We start from the raw sequence: 23,342 nt of genomic DNA on the forward strand, positions 1-23,342 counted from the left end.
ACAAGAAAAACAGTACATATATTTTCTCACAGTCACAGATGCATCCTGAGCTGCAGACTCACTGTTGCTTATTTTATGCCAGTGTCACTTATTGTATGTTGTTAGATTAATTAAAATCAAAATTGCCCATTTATTCAAATTACCTTTCCCCTCTTCTGTTCTGGCAAACCAAAGCTTCCTCATTTTCAAAAGCCTAACAACTGCCCCACTTCTGATTTATTTGCTTCAGTCTCTTGTCAAATAGCAGCTGTCTGCTTCCATGTGTCTATAAAATCATCATCCATTTGCCTTTTCTTCATGTCCATATCTGTCCCGACTGGTGGAATGCTGTGAGCTGCAGCAGCTTGCCTTGGAAAATGTTTTAGGATGACGCTTGGTGGGAATGTTTATATACAATTAGAGGAGCTCACTGATTTTTGAAGCCTGCTTCCTTTGTAGAATACTAAGCTCTCATTAGCATCCTTATAGCTGGGTATGTATCCTTAAGTGACTGAAATCCCACTAGATATTCATATCTCTTTCTGTTATAAAGGCTAACCTTCATTTACGCACTATATTATTTTTTCTATCCTGTGTGTGTACTTCTTTCAAGTCTATGTACAGATATTTGAGATATTTAAGCCATAGAGTTACCATTCTATAGCTCAATGTAACAACAGGCAGACCAGACTGTAAAAGTTATCATCTTGAGCCTGAAACTATCCATGCTTAACACAACAGAACATTAATTCAGAGACTTTTGCAAGGGTTGGACTAGATCTCAGCTATTACTTTTTACATTTTAAGACACTTATCAGGGTAATTATTTTTGATTTTCACAGTCCTGCTTCAGTTCTAATATTTGCTTTTATTTTGCGTTCATATGAAAGCTTGAGAAAAGGCTTCCTTCTCAATTCACATTGTTTTCTTGTCTTTTATGAGAAAAAGAACAAAGGAAATCTCAATGCTTTGACTGTAGTACTGCAGATGATGATGATGATTATTATTATTGCAGTGTGGCAACATCTAGATGGTCCTTTTCGGTGCTTTAGGCTATGATGTGGCAGGGACTCTAGAGACTACTTCAGGGAATGACTTCAGTCCCCATCATCAGCAATACCTCTTAAATGTGAAACAACTGCTTTTCTTTGGACGTTGCAATGGACAGTGAATCTGCGTACTTGCTTCAGAAATTTTGGTGGTTAGACTATGCAGCATGAGGTTCTATAAACAAAAGTATCAGTGCAATTAAGTTAATCTTCCAGATTTTGAGCTAAAAACCTTGTTGGAGTTAACCCTTTGTCTATACTTCAATCATTGAGCATAAGTCCATTAAGAAAACTTTTCTGCCTCATAGTGAAGAGGTAGTGCATCTACATTAAAATCTCCGTGTAGCTGCTATGAAAGTTATTGTGATACCAGCACATGAGTTTGCATGCAAAACTCTCAGGAAAATTAATAGTGGCCACGCTATTTCTGATACAAGCAAGCATGCTCTTGGCCTTCTTGGCCGCCTGGGCACGCTGCTGGCTCATATTCAGCTGGCTGTTGACCAACACCCCCAGGTCCTTTTCCGCCAGACAGCTTTCCAGCCACTCTTCCCCAAGCCTGTACCATTGCATGGGGTTGTTGTGACCCAAGTGCAGGACCCGGCACTTTTAGCCTTGTTGAACCTCATACAATTGGCCTCGGCCCATCGATCCAGCCTGTCCAGATCCCTCTGTAGAACCTTCCTACCCTCAAGCAGGTCAACACTCCCGCCCAACTTGGTGTCGTCTGCAAACTTACTGAGGGTGCACTCGATCCCCTCATCCAGATCATTGATAAAGATATTAAACAGAAGTGGCCCCAATACTGAGCCCTGGGGAACACCACTTGTGACCGGCCACCAACTGGATTTAACTCCATTCACCACAACTCTTTGGGCCCGGCCATCCAGCCAGTTTTTTACCCAGCGAAGAGTACACCCATCCAAGCCATGAGCAGCCAGCTTCTCCAGGAGAATGCTGTGGGAAATGGTGTCAAAGGCTTTACTAAAGTCCCGGTAAACAACATCCACAGCCTTTCCCTCATCCACTAAGCGGGTCACCTTGTCATAGAAGGAGGTCAGGTTAGTCAAGCAGGACCTGCCTTTCATAAACCCATGCTGACTGGGCCTGATCACCTGGGTGTCCTGTACGTGCCGTGTGATGGCACTCAAGATGAGCTGCTCCATAACCTTCCCTGGCACCGAGGTCAGTCTGACAGGCCTGTAGTTTCCTGGATCCTCCTTCTGGCCCTTCTTGTAGATGGGCGTCACATTTGCTAACCTCCAGTCAACTGGGACCTCCCCGGTTAGCCAGGACTGCTGATCAATGATGGAAAGTGGCTTGGTGAGCACTTCCGCCAGCTCCCTCAGTACCCTTGGGTGGATCCCATCCGGCCCCATAGACTTGTGTGTGTCTAAGTGGTGTAGCAGGTCGCTAGCCATTTCCCCTTGGATTATGGGGGCTTCATTCTGCTCCCCATCCCTGTCTTCCAGCTCAGGGGGCTGGGTACCCGGAGAACATTTGGTCTTGCTATTAAAGACTGAGGCAAAGAATGCATTAAGTACCTCAGCCTTTTCCTCATCCTTTGTCACTCTGTTTCCCCCCGCATCCAATAAAGGATGGAGATTCTCCTTCGCCCTCCTTCTGTTGCTAATGTATTTATAGAAACATTTTTTATTGTCTTTTATGGCAGTAGCCAGATTAAGTTCTGGTTGGGCTTTGGCCCTTCTAATTTTCTCCCTGCATAACCTCATGACATCCTTGTAGTCCTCCTGAGTTGTCTGCCCCTTCTTCCAAAGGTCATAAACTCTCTTTTTTTTTTTTTTTTTTCTCCCTGAGTTCCAGCCAAAGCTCTCTATTCAGCCAGGCTGGTCTTCTTCCCTGCTAGCTCATCTTTCAGCACATGGGGACGGCCTGCTCCTGTGCCTTTAAGATTTCCTTCTGGAAGAATGTCCATCCTTCCTGGACTCCTTTGCCCTTCAGGACTGCCTCCCAAGGGACTCTGTCAACCAGGCCCCTAAACAGGCCAAAGTCTGCCTTCCAGAAGTCCAAGGCAGCAGTTCTGCTAACCCCCCTCCTTACTTCTCCTGGAATCCAAAACTCTTATCATTTCATGATCGCTGTGCCCAAGACGGCCTCCAACCACCACATCACCCACAAGTCCTTCTCCATTCACAAACAGCAGGTCCAGCGGGGCGCCTTCCCTAGTTGGCTCCCTCACCAGCTGTGTCAGGAAGTTACCTTCCACACACTCCAGGAACCTCCTAGACTGTTTCCTCCCCGCTGTATTGTATTTCCAGCAGACATCTGGTAAGTCAAAGTCCCCCATGAGAACAAGGGCTAGCAATTGTGAGACTTCTCCCAGCTGCTTATAGAATATTTCATCTGCCTCTTCATCCTGGCTGGGTGATCTATAACAGACTCCCACCATGATATCTGCCTTGTTGGCCTTCCCCCTGATTCTTACCCATAAACACTCGACCCTTTCATCACCATCGTCAAGCTCTAGACAGTCAAAACACTCCCTAACATACAGGGCTACCCTACTGCCTCTCCTTCCTTGCCTGTCCCTTCTGAAGAGTTTATAGCCATCCATTGCAGCACTCCAGTTGTGCGAGTCATCCCACCATGTTTCCGTGATGGCAACTATATCATAGTTTTCCAGCTGCACAATGGCTTCCAGCTCCTCCTGTTTGTTGCCCATGCTGCATGCATTGGTGTAGATGCACTTCAGTTGGGCTATTGATCCTGCCACCTTTATTGGGGGAGAAGCCCTAATTTGGGGGAGAACCCCTGTGTCACAGTGCTAACATGCTAAACTTTGTTTTTACTGTTGTTGGTTCAGTTGCAAGTTACCATTTCAAATACGGGCTAAGGGGCTAATTCTTAGTAGGGGCTGAAAGTAATGGTGCCTATTTGCATGTGCTCTCTGCTTTCTTTGCACTTGCACAAGTGCTAGTGTGATTCTGCCATTTTAACTCCCTGAACAAGGTCTTATGGAAAATCACTGTTTTTCTGCAAGTTTGCTCCCTAAAACGGCTCATAGCAGGGTTAAATAAATTCTAGACCTAGCCAGACTGAAAGAATGAGGGTTAGGACTGCCCTTTGCAATGACAACTAACTGTTACCTTGTGTCAACTCGTCGCGAATCCTGATTTCGGGTCCTACCGACTACGCCAATTTGTCATGAATGGGTGATTTAGACCGCTTAAAGAATCACCGCCAAAGGTATCAGCAAAAGTGGTTTTATTGAAATATGATGTTGTAAAAGCACGACTTAACAAAGTTCGATGGCAAGCCTCACTCTATTACGGTACTGCACAAAGGATATAACAATGATTCAAAGTTACCAATATAAAATCAAAGTTACCAATACAAAGTCTTAGTGCACTATAATACAAGGTTATGCACGATATCGGTCACTTACCAAAGATCTGCCGTTGGTAAGAGGTCTCTCTGCCTCGAGGAGCAACCTTGAGAGGTGTCCCAGCTCAAGGGGAGATCACCACCATGCAGCCAGCTGCTTAGCAGGGAGAGCTCAAAGAAGGCTCACTTAGGCTGTCATATTTATGGAATAAAGTGGTTGGCTCGTAGTCAAATTACATGCAATGGAAAAGGTATGCATGAAACTCCTTGTACCCACAACTTTCTTTGTTGCTTGATAAATGAGTCTTGGAAGAACCACCTGCTATTCATGTGTTAATCACATGATCGGTGTTCTGGTTTCCAAGCTCATATGCATCAATGCTCACTGTGTCACTCTGCTCCTTTGTGGGTTTTCAGAGAACAGATTGGAACTAGAGAAGCTCTTGGCCCAGTTACGGCTCAGGCCTTTACCTCCTTTGGAGCCTGTACCAAACTACCGCTAGTTTGGTTAAGGAGTCGAGTGCATCCGTCACACAACAATAATGGGAAGCCATAATAATGAATTTATTTAGATATGGCACTTAACCAGTGCTCTCTGCTTTTTTGTCCTGTTTAGTCTTAATGATTTTTTAAAAGCTTTTTATCTTCTTTATTGCTATGTTTAAGATTCTGCACATCACTTTTAACTGTCCAGGTAATTGGCTACGAAGAGGAAACAGAGGAACTAACAATACAGAGTTAGAAAAAGTGTGAATCTCAAAATTAGGGCTATAGCTATGCTTTTTTCCTTTTTGATTTTTCTTTACATAGCTCTTGTTCATTAAAAGAAGATAAATCGAAAGCCTTACACTATGTTATAGATGCAATTTTGAGTGAGAAGAGGAAACAAATTAGAAATGTTTCATGTGGTTGTAATAACATAGGTAATTAAATTGTATTTAGACAGTGTGCACTAGTATTTTAATTTTTCAGTATGAAAGAGTGAAAATATTTAATGATTTGCTGTACATGTATGATTTTGCAATCTGTTTGACCATTGGCAGAGTAATTGTGGTTTTCAGTTACCACCTAATTTTTTAATTAGATTATTTAGTATTTTCAGGAAATATTAATAGTTGTTAAAATATCTTAGGGTTTGACCTTCATTTGAGATTAAATTTAACCTAATGTTTATCTTCATTGTCATTTCTTTAAGGCCCTATTGAATTTGAAGAATGTAACGCATCCAGTGCAGTTGAAGGTGAGTTGTTGTAGCATAGTTATTTACCTGACAATCCTGTGGATAGGACCTGAAACTGAGGAGAGAAGGATATTCACATGTGAATTAGTATAACTTTAAAGTATTCCAATAGACGAAAAAGCTGTTTTTCTTTTGAGAAACAAACTTATATGAAAATGAGACCTACAATACTTTATAAGCCTAATGCACGATGGTCAGAGAATTTTAATGTTATAAATATACTTTAGCTAAGACCCTGTCTTTGCAGAGGTTTGGATTTGGTTTACTTATACTGCGTAACTTAATTTACAGGTGTCAAAACATGGCCCAGGCTCTTTCTATTGTTGCCATGTTAGTTATACCAATTCTAATGCAGTGTTATGGTCACAAAGCCTTCCTTTGTTGGTGTAGCTTATTTTGCTTAGGGGATTTTTTTAAGTGGTTAAGAACTTTTTTTTTTGCATAAGCTATATATTTACTTTTGGGACAGAGGAGTTGATAGTATAGCTATAGCAGCCAAAAGCTTTTAGGTTGCCAAGATTGCAGCTGAGACTTAAAATCTTTTTTGACTGAAGCAGAGAAGATCCATGTTCAGAAACTACTCTCATATTCCATTTGTCATTGTTTTGGGCTGGATAAAGCACAGAAGGGAAATAAATCCCAGACTAGCATTTAAAAATAATTTTGGAGCAATTTCTGTCTCTATTAAACTATAAGATATGGCTTTTATAGCTACCTGATTTGTGAGAAGTTTTGAGTTATTTCACCCTGAAAATTTCTAAAAGTGAAGATTCCTTATGTGCTGTGTAATGTATTTCTGTAAAGGGGAATATAGTGGGTTTTTTTGATGTGCTCGAATTGTCAGTTGTTAAATTTTGGAAACCAAATTATTTCCACCGTTTTGCTCAAAAGCTTGCTGTAGGTAGTATCTTATATCAAAACAAAACTGTAGACTAGTTGGATCAGATGCTTGCACTCAGTCATTTTGTTTAAAGCTTGGCAGTCTACTTTGATTCAGCAAAAACTGGGGAGAGAAGCAGACATGACAGTAAGTCTGATGGAATATTTAAATGTATTTCAATTTTAGTACATTAAATGGGTATGAAAGCAAACTTTTTTTCTGTACTAAAGCTATATATATCCAGTGTTAAAAACAGGGAAGAAAAGACAGAGAGGAGGCATGGTTCCAGACTCAGTGGGAGCCAGCATTAGAGCTGGCTACAGCACTGGGAAATCAAGAACTCAGCATCAGCTGGGAAGCCAAGAGACGTTCTCGTTTTTACAGGACCAAGATCCTACTTTTTAGGAGAGACAGGGGCTTGCAGCTACCGGGAACATGCAGGGAAATAAGAACAGGGTGTTGAACTGCAGTAGCTGAGAGAGGCAGGGTTCAGTTTCTGATCCAAGTGCATTGGCTATTCAGGGTCGGCTGGAGTAATAGCTCCTGTTGAGTTTCTGTGAGCAGAGTCCCTTTCCTCAAAACTGACAGTGCACCCATCTTCTATAAAATAAGTGACAGTCTAGCATACCCAGCTTGGAGAGCTGGATGTACAATGCAGATCAGTTTTATAAAGACTTATGTTATTAATGTGTTGCTTGAACCATATTTTAATTTTTTTTTTGTATGAAGCTGATGTGATTTAACCTCGGTAGGCAGCTAAGCCCCACACAGCCACTCGCTCACTCCCCTCACAGTGGGATGGGGGAAGAGAATTGGAAGAGTAAAAGTGAGAAAACTCGTGGGTTGAGATAAAGACAGTTTCATAGGGAAAGCAAAAACCACGCGTGCGAGCAAAGCAAAACAAGGAATTCATTCACTACTTCCCATTGGCAGGCAGGTGTTCAGCCATCTCCAGGAAAGCAGGGCTCCATCACACGTAACGGTGACTTGGGAAGACAAACGCCATCACTCCGAACGTCCCCCCCTTCCTCCTCCTTCCCCCAGCTTTATATTGTTGAGCATGACATCATATGGTATGGAATATCCCTTTGGTCAGTTGGGGTCAGCTGTCCCGGCTGTGTCCCCTCCCAACTTCTTGTGCGTCCCCAGCCTACTCGCTGATGGGGTGGTGTGAGGAGCAGAAAAGGCCTTGAGGCTGTGTAAGCACTGCTCAGCAATAGCTAAAACATCCCTGAATTATCAACGCTGTTTCCAGCACAAATCCAGAACATAGCCCCATACTAGCTACTGTGAAGAAATTTAACTCTATCCCAGCCAAAACCAGCACATTGTGTTACTGAACAACATATTGGAATAACGTTCTCTTAGTTTGTTCTTGCATTCCCTTAGTTTGGCTCCATACCTACCTCCACTGTTAGATTTTTGTATCACTCGTCATGGCAGCATTTAAAAGGTGTTAGCATTGGTATGCATCAGTGTTTGACATATTGCTAAATATATACTCATCTCTTTGATCTTTAAATGAAAAGTGTTTGTTTCATAGGGATAAAACCACGGAAGAGGAAGCCTTTTGGTTTATCAGGAATAATGAAAAAAGAAAAAGATACTGAGTCTGTGTAAGTATAGTTCCAGCTTGAAGCCTTGTCTTGTATGAAAACTAGTAAATGTTTGGAGATAAACATTAGCTGATGTTTAACAAAAAAATGGTTTTATAACAGAAGTTTAGAGGAATACTATGAATATGAAAACATCACAGCTATTTAAGTTTTTTGTAAATAAGGATTTTAAGGAAATAATATAAATGTATTCATAGTAGTCTACTCATGTTTCATTCTTTCCTCTGCATAGGTAAGTAGTTCTCCCTTGTTCTACATTTGAACATTGTAGATGATGTGATTCTCATGTGTACTCCTAACAAAATAGTACCTCTGTGTGTGGAAAAAGTACTGTATGTCTGTGTTTGCAGAACTGAAGCTTCAGTTATTCTTTTGTTAGAAAAACTTTTGTGTACTGTGTAGAAGGACAGAAAAAATTTTGAATTTTTTTTCAGTAAATTGTGTGCACATTCATTTCTGAAAGACCATCATTCTAACTCATGATTGATGCCCCAGTGTGGTGGGTTGACCCAGGCTGGATGCCAGGTGCCCACCAAAGCCGCTCTATCACTCCCCTCCTAAGCTGGACAGGGGAGAGAAAATATATAACAAAAGGCTCATGGGTCGAGATAAGGACAGGGAGATCACTCACCAATTACTGTCACAGGCAAAACAGACTCGACTTGGGGAAATTAGTTTAATTTATTGCCAATCAAATCAGAGTAGGATAATGAGAAATAAAACCAAATCTTAAAACACCTTCCCCCCACCCCTCCCTTCTTCCCAGGCTTAACTTTACTCCCAGTTTTCTCTACCTCCTCCTCCTGAGCGGCGCAGGGGGATGGGGAATGGGGGTTGCGGTCAGTTCATCACACGTTGTTTCTGCTGCTCCTTCCTCCTCAGGGGGAGGACTCCTCACACTCTTCCCCTGCTCCAGCGTGGGGTCCCTCCCATGGGAGACAGTCCTCCACGAACTTCTCCAATGTGAGTCCTTCCCACGGGCTACAGTTCTTCACAAACTGCTCCAGCATGGGTCCCTTCCATGGGGTGCAGTCCTTCAGGAACAGACTGCTCCAGTGTGGGTCCCCACAGGGTCACAAGTCCTGCCAGCAAACCTGCTTCAGAATGGGCTCCTCTCTCCACAGGGCCACAGGTCCTGCCAGGGACCTGCTCCAGCGCAGGCTTCCCACGGGGCCACAGCCTCCTTTGGGTGCATCCACCTGCTCTGGCATGGGGTCCTCCATGGGCTGCAGGTGGATATCTGCTCCACCGTGGACCTCCATGGGCTGCAGGGGGACAGCCTGCCTCACCATGGTCTTCACCACGGGCTGCAGGGGAATCTCTGCTCCGGCGCCTGGAGCACCTCCTCCCCCTCCTTCTTCCCTGACCTTGGTGTCTGCAGGGTTGTTTCTCTCACATATTCTCACTCCGCTCTCTGGCTGCAACTGCTACTCCTCTGTAACTTTTCCCTTTCTTAAATATGTTATCCCAGAGGTGCTACCACTGTCGCTGATGGGCTCAGCCTTGGCCAGCAGTGGGTCCGTCTTGGAGCTGGCTGGCATTGGCTCTATTGGACATGGGAGCAGCTTCTGGCATCTTCTCACAGAAGCCACCCCTCCCCCTCCGCTACCAAAACCTTGCCATGCAAACCCAATACACCCAGCTATACCCTTTGTCATATTCACTGCACGCTCTCTGTCTTAGATGGATTGATAGCATTCTGTGTATTAGTAATTATGGTTACTATATTTCAATTTATTTTGTTCATAATATTTAGATGTGTTTTCTCAGTAGAAGTATTTGATTTATCAGAAAATAGCTTTTAATTTAACAGAAACTTAGCAATGTAGAAATATTATCAGTGGCAACATCTGTATACATTCTTTTTTAAATTAAATTTTTTTAACCAGCCTTGATTTTTTAATATAGTGCTGAAAAATTAATGACCTAAGAACTACAGATGTTAATTATTTGCACATACAAAGTGCCTTATAGCTATTTTTCTTTTGGTGTTTGATTTTAATAGTGATATGCTTCTAAACAATGCTTTTTCTTCTCTCTGTCATGATGCCATTAGGGCTCCAAGGTGTTGTTTTTTTTAAGTCATTCCTCTCTATTTCTGTTCTTTCGGTGATTTAATCTTTCCCCCACCCTCTCTTCTGTATAACACCTGTGAATAATGTGCTTGCAATCACTGCCTTTCTGCTGACAACTTTTTTAAAAAAAAAAAAGTGTTTATTAAGAGTGTATTCTATTATTTTTTCCAGCATCTTCTGGTGCTTGACTGCAACTGTGCTTGACAAACTCAAATTAAGAATGAAATTCCAAAAGAGAGCAGCTCTGAATTCCTTTAAGAATAGTCTTAATTGCTTTAAGAACTGATTATTGTCCAAAATGTTTTGCAATTGCGTGTGGACTATTTCATTAGGATTGGTGACTTTTATTTATTATGCACATCATCCATAGAGACCTGACTCTTAAAGTATATTCATCCAAAATACAGAGTGATACTCCGGACTTCCCTTGATTTTTTTTAATTTTTTTTTTCACTATGATGTGAGTTTGTTTTTTCAGCATTTACTATGATTTTTTCTTCTCCAGTGTTTTTAGCATAAACTTTCAGCTTCTTTTATTTAAATCTCATTCAGTTGAATGTGGATTATTTATAACGAAAATTTTAACAGAGTTTGAAAGGCAAATGGGTCAAATGCAATGTTTCAAATTAATTGAAAATATTAAAGGAAGTACCAGAACTGTATGAATAAAATCATTTGTGCATTTTATAATTGTATATTTTCTTTATTTTTTTAATAGGGAGTGTCCAGATACAGACTCAGTTGTAAGTAGACTTATTTCCAACACAAATGCATATGCTAACATTGTCAAGCACTACAATCTGATGAAACTTGACTTATATACAGTACCTGCAATGTATTATTTATGTGATAGAGGATTTAATATTTTGATAACATAGTTGAAGTGTTAATTTTGCTCAGAACATAATCTTTAGCAGTATATACAAATATGCATCAGTAATACATTTATATTTCCTAACAATCTTAGGTTTTAAGCAAGGTGTTTTTACTGCAATTATTTGCTACTTTGTTTTGCAAGTTAATAGTTTAAATTGCTTGACTAATAGATTCTAAGTAAGAAAAAGGTTCAGAGGACCCAACTTTGCATCATCACGTTCCTCTGCTTACTACTGTCTCTTTGGAGAGCCCTTCTAATAATAACGGGGTTCTGCGTGATCGCTGGCAATAGTGTGTAGGAATATACTTTTTAAAATATGGCTTTAAATGCAGTATCTCGATGCACTTTATTCATGGTCTGTTTTTCTTTGCTCTCAGTTTGATCTGTGATACATCTTACAATTTTATTTATTAAATTCAAATAAGTGACAGTTGCAAATGAAATTGGTATGTTAATACTTTTTTATTTCCTTAATTGAGCATTTTCTTTTTATTTAAACATGTATGTTGTCTTGAATTATATGTAACGGAGATTGCAGCTCCCTATAGCTATAGTAGGGAATAATTTACAGAATGATTTAAGTGACTTTCTGTAGACTGATTTGTTTTTCAGTTCTTTTATTTAGATGGCAATTATATTAAACAATTTAAGTTTCCAAGCTCACCTGTTTTGTGGATTTTCTTCTTTGCATTTAATATCTGGGAGTTTTAGTATCTAATATTAAAACTTATTTTGAGAAACTTGGTTTAAAAAATCTAGTAGAACCATTCTTCTAAATAAGGAAAACTAAGTTTTGCCACATAATAGAACTATATGTGCATGAACAGCCTTATAAGCATCATTTGAGACAGTTATTTTATCCTGTACAAAGTCATCTTGATTTAGAGCACATTTCTTGGGTATGTTTAAAGTAAAGTAACTTTAGAATCATCCCTATAATTATCAGGTTTTTCATGGAAATAATGTCTTTTGACAGTTCAGGTTGAGTCATTGGAGTGAAACACAACTGGGTTTGACGTGCAGTGTTTATTTTCTTCCTTGCTTATTTTGGTCTCTACATTTAAAAAAAAAATTAATTCAACAAATTCAACTGTAAATGTGTCTGGCATTCTTTCTGGCTGCATGAGGCACATCATACGATCATTTAATTGTTCTGTCTAGATGTGATTTATATATGGTTAAAAAAAAAAAAGACCTAACTTTCATAGTGTCTAACAACAAAACTAATACTTTTGTTGCATTCTCTTTTTTTATGCCCAACATTTTATGAATGCATTTGGAATTTAAAATGTGGTCTATCATTTCTTCCTGCTTTTCACAAGCAACAGTATTATTCCAAACGGTAGACTGCTTTAATAGCAGAAGTTATTACTGTCCTTCTCATGAAAAATGATGCAGTATACCATAGATGAGATTAATTTCATCCCTTACAAACAAGCACCCCAGAGTGCTTTTACATTTTAAGACTGGCATCCTCTTCTAGAAGGTCCCATTTCAAATGTTTTTCATTTTTCTTGTCTTTTACTTTAAGATTTCCTTTCTGTTTCATTTTTCAAACTTGATATAAATAGTTATAGCCATCTATATTGTTATCTCTATGAGGATTTTTTTGTATGCATCTTTGCAATAAATTACACATTTCAAGAAATTGAACTCTGAAAAGTATTATTGAAAAAAAAAAATTTAAAGCAACTGTCATTTTTGTTTGATTGCTAGAAAATACCGAGGACCAGCCCTCAGAAAATTCAACTTATTTAAGGTTTCCCAATTATGATTTTGCTCAGCTTTGGTCACTCACAGAAAATCTCTCTGTCTGGCTTTTATATTATTAACATGATCTTTTTTTAAAATGTGCCTTTTGTTTATTTGTCAAGACTTTTAATTGTTGTTCTCTTGTGTGAAAGGAATGTAAGAGAAAACCACTCTACAATTATTTATAGCTATAAGCACTGAGGTAAATATATTGAAATTTTAGAAATTAAGGATCTGGTAAGAACTGAATTCAATACTTTATCTACCAGTTCTGTGTGATATTGTGAATCTTTCAACATACAGTATGTAGCCAATACCATTAGGGCCTTCTCACTAGTCCAAAATGTATAATGCGGTATGTTCTAACTTGTATTCTCTGTTTTCAGAAAACAAAGCAGTGAGATGGTCCTAAGAAATGTCTTTTGTACCAAAATGGAAGTTCTCAAATTTATCTTTGGCAAGCTATCTGCTTATGCTCATCCTTTTTTTGTAGCCACCAGATTATATATATTGGAAAATATAGTTTTAATGCATATGAATAAATTGCTATTTCCTGTCAAGAATTTTTTGTAACTGCTATAAGGGGTTTTTATGTGATCATGAGTAGGAAGGCAGCTGTGAACTGAGAACTGGTATTTGTTAAAAAGGTTGACCACTTCAATAAGCAGTCTCTGTTTAAATATAGATTACAGTACGTCATGGGATTCAAAATTCCTGTGCTGTTATATGTCTATCTACACATGTAACTTCCATTAAGTTAAGCCTTGATAATTAAGAAAAATAGAAAGTTAACTGTGTGTACACTAGAAATTACATTACATTATTAATATATTTTACATTATTAATTATTAATTATAAATTATTAATATAATTTACATTATAAAATACATTACATTAGAATTATACACCATTTTTATTGCTAGGGACTGATTGAATTTGGAACTTTCAAACTCTAATTTGTGGAACACAAGTGTAACCTTTAGTGAAATTAAATAATTTTTTTTTATTTGCATTTTGTAATGTTTAGTTCTGACATATTTTGAATAGCTGCCATTGATACAAGGTACAAGGCTTTGTAGTACAAGACAGGAGCACTTTGAATTTTCTTTCTGCATCTCTGGCAATGGAAGAAAGTGACTGGCTGCTCTTTGGTTTTGTGTCTTTTGGGTTAATAGGCACCCTAAGGAGAGGAAGCTGAGAATATGTTATACCTCTGTCTTAACCTAAGGATATACTTGAGTCAAATTTACATCTCAAATATGTTGAAAGTGGAGAGGCTCTTTTTTCTCCTGTTCAGGTTATGAGCTTCAACCGCTTACTTTGAGTTCGCTTTGGTCATCTGGATGTACAGGAAGTCAGTCCAGTTCAGTAAAATGGTAGAAAGTTCATCTGACAAAAAAAGAAAGTGAGCTGTTCAGCTCAGCAGTATCTTGAAGCATACTCTGAGGAAAACTCGATAAGGAGCTCTCATAACCACTGTAGATAGATATCCCAGGAGAAGAGAAAATGGGCAGAAATCAAACTGAAGCGCAGTTAAGGTTCTTTGCTTCTTGAGCTGTTGACCAACCTGTGAGCAGTGCTAACGTTGCTGAGGAAGGGCTAAATGAAGTAGCTAGACTGCAGTATGCTCCACATGTTCCTCTCTTGTCCTTTGTACATATCTCAGAGGAACCAATGACATGGTTGTGGTGTGGCTTCTTCCATTGCTTTTTGGATGCCAGATGGGACAGAGCAAGGAAACTGCATCAAAGTATTGACTGAAACTCTAAAAATAAGTTTTGGGAATAGAATGCTCAGTCCTCATGCTTTTTGTATAGGCAGTTTTACTTCATTATTTATTATGTCCTTATGTTTTATTTCTTTAAAAAATTATTCACTCCAGAAAGTTTGTAGAACATACTAATGCAAAGGCAGAGTTATAAACCCTACATTTTTTATGTATATTTAAAACTATATAATACCTTAATCAATAATGTGTTGTATTACATCTGCAAACACAGGGAAAACTCTTTGTTTTTTATCGTTATATGTTTAATTGCTTGATAGAACCTCTGAGAATGTGAAACCTTCTTCCAAGGAAGTCCACCTTTCCAGTGACTTCCAGAGAGTTCAAGTCACATCCATATTGAGCTTATTTTTACTGCAAATACTACAAATAACATGTTTGGGTAGGGGGCTAGACCTTCATCCTGAATCATATTAATAACTACTTCTTACGGAAACCCAAAATTTGCAAAGATCTTCTTCCTCTGTGTTGAAGTTTAAAAATGACACGTGTATACAGGAAGGCTGTGGTTTTTTCCTCCGTTCAGCATGGTAGGCAAATCAGGTCTTGTCTGCATTGTGTGCCTGATACTTAAAAGATGCACTGTGATCCACCACATAACATATAGTTCTGTCTTTGTAGGAGTGTGGAGAAGGGAGTAAGAATTAGTCAAGTAAATGTAAATGCCTTCATTAACATGAGATTTGTGATTATGTATCTCACCCGAAGGGCTGTGTCTTCTACTGCTGTTACAAAATGTAGATTAGTAAATAAAATTCTGATGTTTCAGAAAGCAGAACTGTCCAACTGTTCAAAATATTGAAAACAATATTTTGAAATTACTACTTGTAAGTAAGATTTTGCGGTACCATTTTTCTTGTATGTGACACAATTTGTCTTTGTCAATACAAAGGTACATTAAGTATCTCTTCCATCCTTTGTCATTTTTATAAGAAATTTATAACTGGTGAAATTTTGAGGACAGCTGGGTTGTGTTTTTTTGTAATAAACTTACTGTAGCATCTCAGCAGTTCACATAGACTAACTATGCATGCAAAGTCATGAGCGGGCTTTTCTTTTTCTGTTTTGAATGAGGAAAGTATCTGTGTATCCAAGTCTATCCCTTTATATATAATATACATGAGTGTGGTTTTTTGCACATTTTTAAAATTTAGATTATCATATTAGAGACTTGTTTCTCTCTGTCCCAAGGCACTTTTATGAAACTAAGCGCTTAGCTAAGAATTCTAAATGATTTTAAACATAATTCTCTTCAATTAATATTTAATTGCCTGCAAGAACTGAAAAACTGAACTAGTTTGAAGTTCCCAGATGCTTATTAGCTTTAAAAATCCAGGACGGTGCTGGAGATGCATAAATGAAAACTTTGGAACCTGATTTTGAGCACTTGTATTTTAAGTTTCATCCATGCGTTTTAATTAATGTGGATATTTGCTAAAGCAACAGTACAGGCTTGCTGTCTTTTCAAGGGGGAGAGAGGAAGTTGCAACCTGTATAACCTGGAATGCTTTTACTCAGATATTAAAGTACTGACTAGTATTTAGGAGAGGTTATGCTCCTGTACCATCAGAGCCTCCAGTGGCTTAGCTGAAAGAATTAGAAGTAGAAATTGGGAAAATATTTGGGGCTGAGAGGATTGTAGGCTTATTTAACACTCAGTAGTAAAGTTAAAATGCTTCTGTTGGTTTCTGACCTTTTTGATAGAATACCAGTAAAAGCAGATGCATTAAAACTTGCCAGTTTTCATAGGAAATTTGGAGGTTGTTTTGTTGCATTGTGTTCCTGAGGTATCCTATCTGTCACACTACTTCTGAACTATAGAGCATAACTTGAGATAACTGTAATAATTAATAATGAATAAAAATGACTTTCATGAGGTGTTGTAATAAAATTTTAATTTGTCAATGATATAAAATTCAGTCTGATGTAAGAACAACATATTTTTTAGCTATTTGTCAATACCATCATTTTTGGTTTTTTTAGAACATTCCTGATGTAGATGATGAAGGATACAGCATTAAACCAGAAGCATCACAGGATATCCTTTTTGCTATTATTGTGCCAAGTTATTTCCTGTTATTACAATTATTTGGGGAGGGGAAGTACTCATTAAAGTGTTAAGTCAAGGAAGATGAATGACATTCATGCTTATGTTGCAACCTTGTAGTCTTATGTTCATAGCTTCTGCAAAATGCACAAAATTTTGTCTAGCTTAGATTTTGTGTGTGTGTAAATGTTAAAGGTTAGATCAGATGTCTTAGGAACTTTAAGAGGATATTTTTTGTCTGACAGTAAAAAAAAAAAAAGCCTGAACAAAAGCTTTAAGGTAACCATGCAGATCTTTCTCCATGAAAAGCTTTCAGAGAGTTTGTAAAGTAAAGTTTATAAACTCTTTTGAGCATACTGAGTGGTTTTCTGTTCTATACCTGTGCCCTCCCCACTTTTTAATAACACCATTAAAAAGATTGGGAACTCCAGCAGTCTAGAAATAGAATTTCTGTTAATGAAGTATCATGCTGTTTCTAATTGGTGCTTCTAGCTTTTATTGTATTTTTAATGATAGTTTTGATATGCAGAATAGGTTTTTGTTATGAGTAATTTTTTATGGATTTCATGATTTTCTCTGCTCTTCCTTTGAAGAAAAAGATTCTTGTCCTCTTTTCTTCTTCCATCAGAAACAGAGGGAAGCTCTACTTAAGAGCTGGGAATAATTGCTGTAGATCTAAGCAAGCCTAATATGTTAGCAAGATAGCTAATTTTTGGAAATGTATTCACTGATTTTTCTGGGGACTACAGATTAAATAGAAGGTAAACTTACACTTTGTAATTACTTTAAATTGTGAAAACTTTTAACCAGTTGAGAGCACCTTAAAGTGGGCCAGTCCGTCATCATAGCTTCTCTGTTCTCATCAACTTTGCTGAATATGCCTCTGTTGCCCCCAGTGAAGGTTCCTATACCGATAAAAATAGTTCATGTTATCTCTTATTTACATAATTGATATAAAAGCGAAAGACTATTATCCAGTTCGGGGGGGGGTTGCATTATTTAATGTTTTGCATATTTTTATGAAATTGAGGCAGGAGTGAATAACATTCATGCTTTGTAAATGATTCACCTGGGCATCCTTTTCTCCATTATCCTTTTTGTCATGAAGCAATGGAAAAGGCCATACATCCAGTGAAAAAGCTCAATGATTTGCAATTCCTGTCAGCCAGGTAGTACTTCAGCTTCTGAAAATCTTGAACAGATTCACAAAGTCGTCAGTTCCCTTCCTCTTTTCTTCCCTTAGCCTCCAAGAGTGGATATTTATTCTGTTGATGGGAACTCTTGAGATGATTTGTTGGAGGACATTATTTTACCATAATGGCAGTCAGTCTTAATAAGGCCAGTCTTAAGTGTTGGAAAAACACTCATCCTAAAAATTACTGACTGGCCTTTCAGTTCATGGCATTCAGGTCTAAACTGATCTTTGTTAGTAACCATTTAATAGACCTAATACCTCAGTGGTTGGCTCATGCCACTTTACAAGAGCCACCTGATTTGTAGGAAATGAATCTTGAAACTCGGTGATAACTTTCAAAGCAAGAAATCTTTTGGTGGAATGAAAAACGACTTGTCTTTTAAAATTTTCTTTTCCAGATGTGATCCATTTTGGGGGACAGATAGCCTGTAAGATGAAGATGTTTGACTTTTTCCTCACCACGTCTCAGAGTTTCTTTCAGTTGAATTGGATTTGGAATGTCTTTAGGGTTCAGGGTTTTAATCTTTGTCAGGGAATAGTTTGAAGAGATTTCATTCAAATGGCTGGCATATTTCCAAGTGAAAATAACAGAAGTGAGGTATAGAATATGTATGCTCCCCCTAGGTGTCAAGAAACTTTTATGTTTCAGCAGAGGAAAATTTTCAACTTGTTTCTTGTCAAAACAACTGCATCTTTTAAGACTTAGCATATGCCTTTCAGAGCTTTTGTTGAGTGCAGTTCCTGTGCATATAAAGAACCAAGGCTAAATTCATCTGTATATTTTGCTTATTTTGAGGGCTGAGTTGTCATTGTGATTTCTTTTTAGCAAAGGATGACAGTGCTTTAAGCAGCTGATGGGGTTTAGTTTACTGTGCAGCCTTCTGTGTAACTGGCATCCTTTGTTGCAAAATTTTCAGTGCCTCTGCAAAAAGGGCAAGTAATGGTGGCTGCTGCTTCCTCTACTGTTATGCTTGGTACAGGTACCATGGGCATTTCATTGCTAATTAAAAAGGCTAGGACTTTCCCTCACTTGGTTTAAAAGGTTTTCTACAATGCATACATTTTTCATAAATGCATTAGAATCCTTCATTGAGTCTTACAAATCATAAATTTAACATACAGAAGTGTCGCTACTGTAGAATCTTTCATTTATCCTGATGCTTTCAAATATGCAGTTGTTCAGTTATATGACATCGTGCCTTTGATAACAGAATACCATTATGAAGATGAATGGAATATAAAAACTAAATTTTAACTCTGAGTTGTGAATTTTGGACAGTGGATATAATTGAAGTGTCTGTATAAGCGCACAAAGAGCTTAGGCAGCATTGTTTATCTGTGGTGTTTACTTAATATGAGCATTTTGTAGAGTAATTATGAAACAGATTAAACAGATGAATTTGAAGTATTTCCACCTTAACTGAGAAAAACATACCAAAGAGAACCATTTCTATTCATCCAGTGATTCTGACTCTGAAGATGATGAACCCAGGAGGTTCCATGTAGAAATAAAACCTGTCCAGTCAAATAATAGCTCTCAATATACCATGCCTTCCTTGGATGAATTAAAAGTATCTATAGGGAACATTGCTCTTTCTCCAGCAATATCTGTAAGTAATTTTGTTCCTTGTATTTTTAATGAATAGAGAAGAAAAGTGGTAAGGAATCTTTAGTGTTAACATATATTTTACTGTTCAGAATTTATTCTAGATTCAAGTTCAATGATTCTTTTTTTCTTGTGCACTAGGTCATCTTTGATATGCTATTGCAATGTAATGTTAAGTAATTCTCCCTTCTCAGATTTTAACTTTACTTTGAGTCTTGGGAGTGCTTAGTCCTTGTCTTTCTGCTGTTGCCACCACAAGACATTTGAATACATATGGAGTTAGCTGAGCATGGCTTTTAACATAGTTTACTAATACATATTCGATAATATACAAACTTTTAAAACAGATCATATAATGTGGATGCATATAACTTTTACAGTGCAGCTTTATTGTATGTATTCTGCCAAACCACAGAATGATCCTTTATACCGTGGGATGATATTACAAATAAATAGTATTAAAGTATGCTAGTACAGTATTCAGATCAGAATATAGATGGCTCTGATTTTAAGGAAAATATTATGCATATTAAAATATTAATGATGATTTTTCTCTTTTTTCCCCCCATGTTTTGAAAGCAGAAACACAGTTCTGTAAGTACAGAATGGGTTTTTATTCACGTTTTTAGATTAAAACCAAGTAAGTATAGTATGTGAGAAAGTTATTGGGAAAACCTTAGGAATGTTTCTATTCTTACCTGTCAGGCATACCATGTGATATAAAAGCTGTTTAATTTTACTGGCCCAGCCTGTCAAGTGATTTAGTCGTACTGTTGCCTTTGTTAGCTCTGCAGTCTTCATTCCTGCCTTTTCTTACCGGTGTGGCAGGCATGCACTAGTTGCTCTGTCCTGGCTCATGTTCTGGTCTTCTGCAAGCTCCAGAATGTTCTGCCTGGCATTGAAAGCAAAATATCGCATGGAAAGTTGAGTGGAAATAAGAACCCTGGGACTATTAAGTGTTTTATTTGACAGTTGGTAAAAGAATTTAATTTTATGGGTTTGGGTTTTTTCTGTTTCAGGCACAAACAAATCGAAATTCATCCAGTAAGTGTGAATATTTAACTTTTAGTCTATTTATGTTAGTTTTTTAACATAGCATGAAAATATTTTTTTTATTGTTGAAGAAGTAAACTTATTAAGTATTTGTATTTTAAGTAGAAAAAAATATTTCTCTTGTCAGTTCTAGGTACCTTTATGATATTTGCCTTTGAACTACTCACAGTAAATTCAAAGGACAAAATTAAGTTATTTGGTCAAAATTTCAAAGCAGCTAGTAGAAGCCACCCAAAGACCTCTTCTTTTTCTGTATACTTAGCTGTTCCCTGTTCTGGGAAACAGATGAGGCTGGCTGTGACAGTGATGAGGAACAAGTCCAAGAGCCAAAGGTGGGGGGGGGGGAATCCCATGGAAATGACTCTTGTGTAAGTTCTTAAAACCCTTCCACCCACTCAAGTTGAGTATCATCCACAAAACAGCAAAGCACTCTCTCTCTGTTATATAGTCAAAAACACAAAACATGGCCATGGAGACAGAGGATAGAGCATTAGTCTCTGTCCTTTAGGGTTTTTCTCAGTGGGAAACCAAGCCAGGTTTCCTGAAGAATAATATTGATGTAAACAGTATAATTTAAGGAAGAAATTTCAAGTGATCAACACTTCCTCCTGAAATGCATTGCTCTGTTTAGTCTCCTTTTAGAAGATATGTCAGGAGCATCTGAATTTATATTATCAGAGATAATGCATTTTCTCCTTTCCATTTTAATAATTCATAATTAGTTTTGAACTGCAACTATTAACATTTACTATCTTTTTATAATGAAGCGGAAAGATTTTTATTTTAGAGTAGTGATAATACTGTGTCTTTTGCTTAGGTGAAGAGTTAACAAAATCAAAGCTTTCTACTCCAGCTAATGAGTAAGTTCAACTTTTAAAATTATATCAAGTGTAGTTTTGGGGGAATTTGGTCTTATTTTGATCTAAGACTCCAAGACTCATTGGAAATATCAGTTGACTGCTATTTTAAGTCAGGCATCTATTGCATCATAAGACTTAAGGAGTAATTATGTAACAATGGAGATTTCTATTCACTTGTTTTCCCCTTCTAATGCATTTGCTTCATTGTGATCTGTCTCAATTGATATTTATAATTATGTGATTACAAAATATTGTTTTTATTAAAATTTCAGGTTTTAAATAAGATGGATTTAGTTTCCATCATATAGTGTTCCATTGTAAAGTGTTTAAGATTACAAGCCCCAAATTTGGACAGGTCTATATACATTGCTCATATATGTATATACTGAAACAAATTGATTTGTAGACGTATATCTTGTTGAAAATGAAAATAATTTACTGACATTATGAAATATGTCCACACACAAACTTGCACCAAGGTATCAGTTCAGATAGTTTCCTTATGTGTAAATCAGTTCCTTGACCTGCAATTTGTAAGTACTTTTAATTTTTAGATGCAAAGACTAACTAATACAGAAGATTAATTACCAAAGTTGTAATTTTATTTTTATGAGTATATACATCTTTCATTAATATTCCAATTGTAACTCTTACTATAGAAAGGGGAACAGTGACCTTTTGGCATGGGATCCACTCTTTAGCAGTTCTCTTGAATCTTCCTCTTCAGCCTCCTTGGCATCCTCATCCTCCTCAGGTAAAATATTTGATAGTAGAAAATGTTTTCTGCATATTCTTCAGGATGTTCTGTTGTTGCTTTTTTAGTCATTGCAAGGGGATGTGCTTTGACTATTGAAATGAAAGAATTTTGTAAAGCAGTATCCTATGTTATGAGTAATACACAACTCAGGGTGCAGTATGTCAGGCTTTCAAGCTAGGGAGCAAGGGAGAAGAGGGAACACTAGAAACCTTAGGAAAATTCTATCTTGCTTTTTTCTTTTTTTCTCTCCTTCTCTCCCTTTACAAAAAATGATCATCATCTATGCTGGAGGAAGAATATAATCCTATTTTTTCAGTTGGTAAAGTTGGGAAATTAAATGGAGGTTGTCACAGCACCTGAGAGATGCTGAGCTTGCACTGTGAATAGGGATGGATTTCTTCTTTCCAGGAAAGCCTGTTGAGCTATGTAGTACAAAGCCACTGTGGAGCTTTGCTATAAGGAACTTGTTTCCTGTAGGAAACCATGAATCTTTTAGGAGATGTGTGGGCATAATCCTAGGGGAGCAGGAGAAAAATGGCAGGACTGAGACTGGATTAAGGGGGAGTTCCTGGCACCACCTGAGAGTAGGTGTATTGGGAGGAAGAGGGTGGGCCAAGGAGTATGGGAGGTGGAGGGGAGGGGGCAGATACTGCATGGGAATTTTGGGTGCAGGATTTTGGAGGATATTAGTGTGGGCAGGATACTGGCAGGCTTTCCTGAAACTTGGTCTTTGGGGGAAAAAAAAAAGTTTACAGAAATAGGTGATATTGATTTTTACATTCAAAAGGCAGTGAGGGAGAGGGAGGCAAAATAGCATGTGAGTGGGTATGTGTGTTGAAGAGGCTGAGAGCAGGAGATGTTGAGAAACTAATTCAGAAAGAGGAAGGAGAGACTGAAACAAAAACAGATATTACGGCTATGTTAGGACCTGCTTACTAAAATTATTTACTTAAATTATTTACATTGATTATCTCAGGGGATTTAAGGTGGAATCTACTATTTGCTAACAGTAGCAGATACGCTGTTTCATAGTTCTCTTCAGTCTACCTACTGCATGTCTATTTTCCAACCCCTACTGTCTTAATGTAGAGACTTCTCCTCCCATGTGCCTGAGAAAGGAAGTGTTCACTGTTTCTTTTAGCTAGGTATTCCTATTCCAAAAATTATAATAGACCTTACTTCTTTGTTCGCAATCATGACTTTCTAACTGTTTTCATCTGTACTT

At 37.8% G+C, this 23,342-nt stretch overlaps 1 protein-coding gene across 2 annotated transcripts in view; it reads left to right on the forward strand.

The window, feature by feature from the left end:
* LOC127029095 (F-BAR domain only protein 2-like) overlaps nt 1-23,342 on the forward strand; it is a 104,386-nt gene that overhangs the window by 51,635 nt on the left and 29,409 nt on the right. For both annotated transcript variants that reach the window (XM_050914735.1, XM_050914736.1), the window contains 9 exons: nt 5,569-5,613; nt 8,037-8,109; nt 10,903-10,927; nt 16,583-16,637; nt 19,273-19,451; nt 20,030-20,041; nt 20,467-20,491; nt 21,318-21,360; nt 22,020-22,114. In XM_050914735.1, the coding sequence (XP_050770692.1) occupies nt 5,569-5,613; nt 8,037-8,109; nt 10,903-10,927; nt 16,583-16,637; nt 19,273-19,451; nt 20,030-20,041; nt 20,467-20,491; nt 21,318-21,360; nt 22,020-22,114 (552 nt within the window). The remainder of the gene's footprint in view (nt 1-5,568; nt 5,614-8,036; nt 8,110-10,902; nt 10,928-16,582; nt 16,638-19,272; nt 19,452-20,029; nt 20,042-20,466; nt 20,492-21,317; nt 21,361-22,019; nt 22,115-23,342) is intronic.

Source organism: Gymnogyps californianus, unplaced genomic scaffold (assembly GCF_018139145.2).
Source record: "Gymnogyps californianus isolate 813 unplaced genomic scaffold, ASM1813914v2 HiC_scaffold_69, whole genome shotgun sequence".
Lineage (NCBI taxonomy): Eukaryota > Metazoa > Chordata > Aves > Accipitriformes > Cathartidae > Gymnogyps > Gymnogyps californianus.